At 34.1% G+C, this 7631-nt stretch overlaps 1 protein-coding gene across 1 annotated transcript in view; it reads right to left on the bottom strand.

The window, feature by feature from the left end:
- Nucleotides 1-7468, bottom strand: part of LOC110466371 (peroxisome assembly factor 2-like) — a 22051-nt gene extending 14583 nt beyond the window's left edge. Inside the window, exons 1-7 of the mRNA XM_021522818.1 lie at nucleotides 6188-7468; nucleotides 5507-5679; nucleotides 4729-4769; nucleotides 4327-4466; nucleotides 2330-2478; nucleotides 1895-2015; nucleotides 1477-1549 (exon numbers count right to left, since the gene is read on the bottom strand). Coding sequence (XP_021378493.1) covers nucleotides 1477-1549; nucleotides 1895-2015; nucleotides 2330-2478; nucleotides 4327-4466; nucleotides 4729-4769; nucleotides 5507-5679; nucleotides 6188-7468 — 1978 coding nt within the window. The remainder of the gene's footprint in view (nucleotides 1-1476; nucleotides 1550-1894; nucleotides 2016-2329; nucleotides 2479-4326; nucleotides 4467-4728; nucleotides 4770-5506; nucleotides 5680-6187) is intronic.
- Nucleotides 7469-7631: the final 163 nt, after the last annotated feature.

The raw sequence follows: 7631 nt of genomic DNA, 5'->3' as shown, positions 1-7631 counted from the left end.
TACATTATGTCTGAATATATACCTCATACATTATGTCTGAATATTTACCTCATACATGTCTGAATATTTACCTCATACATGTCTGAATATTTACCTCATGCATTATGTCTGAATAATTACCTCATACATAATGTCTGAATATTTACTTCGTACATTATGTCTGAATATTTACCTCATACATTATGTCTGAATATTTACCTCATACATGTCTGAATATTTACTTTGTACATTATGTCTGAATATTTAGTTCGTACATTATGTCTGAATATTTACCTCATACATTGTCTGAATATTGACCTCATACATTATGTCTGAATATTTACCTCATACATTATGTCTGAATATTTACCTCAAACATTATGTCTGAATATTTACCTCAAACATTATGTCTGAATATTTACATCATACATGTCTGAATATTTACCTCATGCATTATGTCTGAATAATTACCTCATACATAATGTCCGAATATTTACTTCGTACATTATGTCTGAATATTTAACTCATACATTATGTCTGAATATTCACCTCATACATGTCTGATGTCTTAACATTTAGTTCGTACATTATGTATGAATATTTACCTATTACATTATGTCTGAATATTTAACTCATACATTATGTCTGAATACTTACCTCATACATTATGTCTGAATATTTACCTCATACATGTCTGATGTCTGAATATTTAGTTCGTACATTATGTCTGAATATTTACCTATTACATTATGTCTGAATATTTACCTCATACAATATGTCTGAATATTTACCTCATACATTATGTCTGAATATTTACCTCATACATGTCTGAATGTTTACTTCATACATTATGTCTGAATATTTACCTCATACATGTCTGAATGTTTACTTCGTACATTATGTCTGAATATTTACCTCATACATGTGTAAGTGACTACCTCATACATGTCTGAATATATACCTCATACATTATGTCTGGATATTTACCTCATTCATTATGTCTGAATATTTACATCATACATGTCTGAATATTTACCTCATACATTAAGTCTGGATATTTACCTCATACATGTCTGAATAGTTACCTCATACATGTCTGAATATTTAGTTCGTACATTATGTCTGAATGTTTACTTCGTACATTATGTCTGAATGTTTACTTCGTACATTATGTCTGAATATTTGGTTCGTACATTATGTCTGAATGTTTAGTTCGTACATTATGTCTGAATATTTGGTTCGTACATTATGTCTGAATATTTAGTTCGTACATTATGTCTGAATATTTGGTTCGTACATTATGTCTGAATATTTAGTTCGTACATTATGTCTGAATATTTAGTTCGTACATTATGTCTGAATATTTACTTGGTACTTGAGTGTTTAAGTGACTACCTGATACATGTTTAAACGAATACCCTATAGACACCTTATTGACTACCAGGTACTTCCCTCAGTCATTACTAAAAATATTATTAAGTGATAAAAAATGATTACCTGCATTGAAGACGTCTTTGATGCGTGCTTCCATCACTCTAGCAGATTCCCCATATAGTCTGTGACAGTTTACCTGTTGGATATAAGTATACAACATACACTTTGTTATTGCTAATTCATTATATTTATTTTAACATCAAGGTTTAGACCTATCCCTGTGACAATGCACCAGTATAAATTAATTTTTGGTAATGATTCACCTGTACAATGTAAGAATTATAAAACCGGTGACAGATCTTTTGTACAATGTAATTATACAAAGTATAACAACTTAAACAAGTCATTTATACAATGTAATTATAAAACCCATAACGATGCGCCTGTATAATTTATAAAAAACTTTATATTATAAATTATAATATACAAAGATGTGACAGCTAAGTGGAAATTTGATCATATGACAATGATCCCTATTTACCTTATAAATGTGAAGGTTCAGTCTCCGAGCAACAGCAGTTGCCATGGTTGTCTTCCCACATCCTGATGGACCAATCAGCATTATAGATCTTAAGACATCTTTCAAATGAGGACTTGAAAGGCTGAAGAAAACAAAAAGAAAATGGTACCGATCCAATAACATCGCTTATAATCTTAATTGACATTCTTTAAGAGTTCAAACTATGTTCACAAATCAGAGTAGTGGCAATCATTGTTATCTGTTCTGGAACAGAATATGATATTACATAAGCTTGGTCAAGTTTTCTTAGTTCAAGTATTTAATATTGAGTTTCGAACCTGGTGAGCAAAGTAATAAATATATTTGTTCATTCTCCAAATACAGCTTAAAGCTAAAAAATTCCAGAACATGCATTCATAACATAAAACATAAATTCTTCCTCATTAAACATTCTACCTGTTGTGGAGTAAGGGTCTGATAAGTTCTTCCAAGCGGTCAGCATATTTGTTGAGGCCAAACAGGTAGGTCTGCTCCCAGTAGGTAAGGGGATTCCTTGACAAGTAGGAGGTAGCGGTAACTGGGATGTAACTGTGTACAGACCCAACCTGTTCACAAGTATAAAATCAAAAATTATCTATTGATTCAAAAAAGGTCCAGTATTAAGAAAAAAAAAAAATTAATGTCCATTGTTTCATTTGCCTTCTCAGTTCATATCAATAGAACCACTTTTTCAAATTAAAGGATCCCTGTCTCAATGCACTGTTATTTTTTTCCTATATGTATTAACTTCTTAACTTCCGTTTGGATATAACTGTAGAACAATTGGGCCAGGACACTTCTGATGACCACTGTCCAGCTAGCTAAGTCTGTAAGAGGGATAGTATAACAATCTGATGTCCACTGACCAGCTAGCTGAATCTGTAAGAGGCATAGTATATCAATCTGATGGCCACTGACCAGCTAGCTAAGTCTGTAAGAGAGATAGTATAACAATCTGATGGCCACTGACCAGCTAGCTAAGTCTGTAAGAGGGATAGTATTACAATCTGATGTCCACTGACCAGCTGGCTAAATCTGTAAGAGGGATAGTATAACAATCTGATGGCCACTGACCAGCTAGCTAAGTCTGTAAGAGAGACAGTATAACAATCTGATGGCCACTGACCAGCTAGCTAAGTGTGTAAGAGGGATAGTATTACAATCTGATGTCCACCGACCAGCTGGCTAAATCTGTAAGAGGGATAGTATAACAATCTGATGGCCCCTGACCAGCTAGCTAAGTCTGTAAGAGGGATAGGATAACAATCTGATGGCCACTGACCAGCTAGCTAAGTCTGTAAGAGGGATAGTATAACAATCTGAATTCCAGGTCTAGTCACGCTGATTTTGTTTTACATTCAGAACAATATTGTTCATTATTTGTTTATTTCATCTTTATTATTGCATTTCTCTAAGTCTGTAAGAGGGATAGTATTACAATCTGATGTCCACCGACCAGCTGGCTAAATCTGTAAGAGGGATAGTATAACAATCTGATGGCCACTGACTAGCTAGCTAAGTCTGTAAGAGGGATAGTATTACAATCTGATGTCCACCGACCAGCTGGCTAAATCTGTAAGAGGGATAGTATAACAATCTGATGGCCACTGACAAGCTAGCTAAGTCTGTAAGAGAGATAGTATAACAATTTGATGGCCACTGACCAGCTAGCTAAGTCTGTAAGAGAGGTAGTATAGCAATCTGATGGCCACTGACCAGCTAGCTAAGTCTGTAATAGGGATAGTATTACAATCTGATGTCCACTGACCAGCTAGCTAAGTCTGTAAGAGGGATAGTATAACAATCTGAATTCCAGGTCTAGCCACGCTGATTTTGTTTTACATTCAGAACAATATTGTTGATTATTTGTTTATTTCATCTTTATTATTGCATTTCTTAGAAACGTCCCGCAATCTATGGTTTTCTCTTCCTAAAGGATTTATCAAACCTATCGTCATGTGAGATAAATCAGTTTCCAACACTTCGTTACAGTTTTTGGCAGTGGTATGGGGATTCTTAATGTAGGATTCTTTGTCTTTCTCCTTAATTAGGTTGCTTAACCACAACTTACTCTAACATTCTACTCAAAAATGTTTATAATAACTGCAAAAGGTTTTACTGAATATACATCTTTATCTATAGCACAGGAATTGTTTTACAAACACAACTGATCTTTAGTAACTTTGTCTGGTCAAAACTACCAATATTTCATCAATAAATATCAGGTATGTGTTCATACCATGAGTACTAACAATAACATATAACCAGAAATTTCACTAAATTCTGTTTTTCTGCAATATCAATCTTAAAAACATAATATTTACTGAAGTTTAATGTTACCAGTACTGGGTATAGTTTCCTACCTGTATATTTACTGAAGTTTAATGTTACCAGTACTGGGTATAGTTTCCTACCTGTATGAGTCTAGTAGAACCACTATCACAGATGTAACATGGGAGGGGAACCTCTGGTCCATCAATCTTGACCACCTTGAAGAAAACCACTGGGTTCCTCTTCTCTGTGTCCATACCCAGGGTACTGAATTCTGGATCATCTGAAAAAAACAGTAGAATAAGAAAAAACTCCATAACTCGTTAAACTAATATGGAAGTCTTTTAGAATAATTTGAGAGTCTGTTAATAACATCGTTTAACCCTGAATTCATGAGAAGAGAAAATATCAAACATTCCATGACTATCCTATTAAAAGTCCAATTTTATAAACATTGGGACAGATACATGTGACAAGAAATATGTAAGCACTCCGAATACATTATTGTACACACAATATTTGTTAGACACTGTGCCGAGATATACCTGTACTCCTGATTGGTATAATGTCACCTTTGGTCATCAGCCTGAAATAAAACAAACAAGAAAGAAATGAAATATATATTAAATTCAATACCATTGACAGTAACAATGTCAAATTTTCTACCAAAACAAAGAACAGCTCAAAATTGCAAGATTAATAATCGAAACAGCTATGCAATAATGAATTGTCTGCATACTCTAAAAGAGTAGCAATTGAAATAAAAAATTATCAGGTAAGAAAAAGAGTTGTGACATCAACATCTTGATGTGAGCTGTTTTGGAAAAATTGGTCATACAAATCCAGTTATTTCCCTTAGCTTATGTAATTTGCTAAGTTAGATGTAACACACACACAGGTGATCGCACCTATAACTTTAAGTCATAGATACAGTATACCAGAAACGAATTACACTGCATCATTGTTTGCTATACCTCAGCTTGGCTTACATGTATTTCCATTTTACCCTGGAAAATATCAGTAGAAACTAGAATACTAAAAAAATCCCGACAAATTTTCTTTAAAAACATTCAGAATTTCATTTAAGTGTCTTGAATGTGTCTTTTTACTTCATATTAGTACAAAAAAATCCGTAAAATGCATTGTGTTCTGATTGCTATACGTAGAAAAGTAGAAAAAATTACAGTAAAACAATTTTTTGTTTTGTTGTGTAGCAACTTATAGTGTGCATATAAATTATGTTTCTATTATTCTCTGTCAGAGATACATTATCTTACAATAAGAGTTGTATAGAACAAGACAAATGATTTGCCAGCACTAGACCTTGGGACATTGAAGTAGGTCTTGATAGCCTCCGTGTGAATGGCTCTTGGACTGTAGTACGGGCTTATCACTATGGAGATCTGTACTTCTCTGGCCAACGGAATCTTACTGCTCCAGCACGAACTTGTTGTTCCAGAATCAACTTCATGCTCATCTTGTTCATAGTGGTATTTCTAAAAAAAAATCAACACAGGACTACATGTACAGTATATATTAAAAATATAGGTAAGATAGATCACTATTGAGAATGAAATATAAATGCATTCTCTGTAAATTTAGAAGCTTGATTTAATTTCCTTTGATCTGCATACATTTTAATCTGTTAAGTTTTTCAATGTATAATTTAAATACTCTTATTATAAATGTAATATCCTTGGTTTTTGCATTTTGCTGTTTGATTCAAACTTCAAGCTCAAAACTTCCACATTCAACATATATATGAAAAGTCTTTTTTCTAGATTTTCATCAACATCTAAGATAATATATAATTCCTACATATTTAAAGGCAAATTCCCTTCAGTATTTTGAAGTGTATCCACCTTTTCAGGTAAGTAAGTGTACACATGGTTTGTCCTAAATTCAAGGTTATATTTTTGTAAAATCCTCTTATATAATTATGAACTAAAAGTATTATTTTTAATCTTTGCTATATATTTCATAAAGAGTAATTTCATGAAATACCTCAATCCTTATAGGTCCAATTATGCCATGAGGCTTGGCACAGGTCATTTGCAAGTTGAACAACATCAGAGGTGAAATGAACACTTTATTGGTGTTTTCTAGGGACTCTGTTATACACTTGACCAGACCAAGTCTAAACGGTACGGAAAAGGGTTGAGATGTATCATCCAGTGATACACGGACAAGACTTTCTTCAAAGAATCCATGCTGTAGCATTGTTTGTTTAGTCATACCTATGTAGTATAGAGGATCAAAAGTCACTTTTTGTTGTGGTTTGATTAAAAGTCGCTTCCAGAGAATATGTTGCTGTACTACTTGGTAATTAAAGGATATGTACAGAGGTTGTGTAGAGGATTTCTGGACGCCAATAGTTTTGGCATTGAGTGTCAGTGAATCTGGCCTCATTGGCTGACAAAAGTCTGATATTAGGTACTGGTCAACACTCTTAGAAGCCATGGCCTTTGTCGGACTGTCCAAAGTAAAATCAGCACTGCTCCTATGGACATCTTGGTCAATGTATGAGATTATAATCTCTGTATTCACTGTGATTCTACCAACTCGAAGTGGGCAACATTCTAACACTTGCATGTCAAAATAGAATGAAGGATCAAATTCCGAGTCACTTAGGAAGATTTTTGAGAATGGTGCCAGGAAGATATCATTCTCCCTGACCAGTATGGGGTGTAAACACACTTCCACCAACAGTCCTGTACAAAAATTAACTTTCTGTAGCCAGCGGTATGCGTTGAAATTTGACACACCAATAACAATTTTCTGAATTGGGTATATTTTAACTGGTCTGATGTACAAATCATCTTCAGCGGCGATTTGGTAATGTGCTAAAAAGTTCGGAGTTCCATTCAAAACTAAAAAGTCACTATACTCAGGTTTCAATTTTCTGTCAACAATGTCCCCCTGCTCTTTTCTTATCCAAACGCATACAGCTATGTCCAGCCAGTCCTGATCACAGCATATATTTGTAGACTCAATGTGGGGATCACAGGAGCAGGAAGAGGGGAAGCGGATGCTCCCACTAGGGGAAGTACTACCACTGATCTGCCCACCAGAGGAAGGAGTGACAGGAAAAGAGCTGCTGAAACTGAAGTCGAGATCAGATGATCTTTTACAACACACAGACAGGAAACATAATTTTGAGTCCTCTTTCGTTGGTATTCCTAGTTTTTCGGCATCTTTTTCACTGATGGACAAATGCAATGGATGACTTGTTGGAGTATGTTCTTCGATATGAAATCGTGCTAACTGTCTCCGTTGGACTTTCATTTTTATTCTTTTCGATTAAAGACATGGTCTCGTGTTTCTTTATTGAAATTAATAAAATGATTAGAGGTAAACCGAAAGAACTCATTCTAGGTCGGTAAAGTGTTTGAATTTTACGTAGAAAATACTCCTAAATTTAAAGCGTCTAGATAATAGCTATACTACA

Source organism: Mizuhopecten yessoensis, unplaced genomic scaffold, assembly GCF_002113885.1.
Source record: "Mizuhopecten yessoensis strain PY_sf001 unplaced genomic scaffold, ASM211388v2 scaffold11131, whole genome shotgun sequence".
Lineage (NCBI taxonomy): Eukaryota > Metazoa > Mollusca > Bivalvia > Pectinida > Pectinidae > Mizuhopecten > Mizuhopecten yessoensis.
The sequence above is the reverse complement of the archived record's forward strand: the minus strand, read 5'-3'. Positions and strand labels throughout refer to the sequence as shown.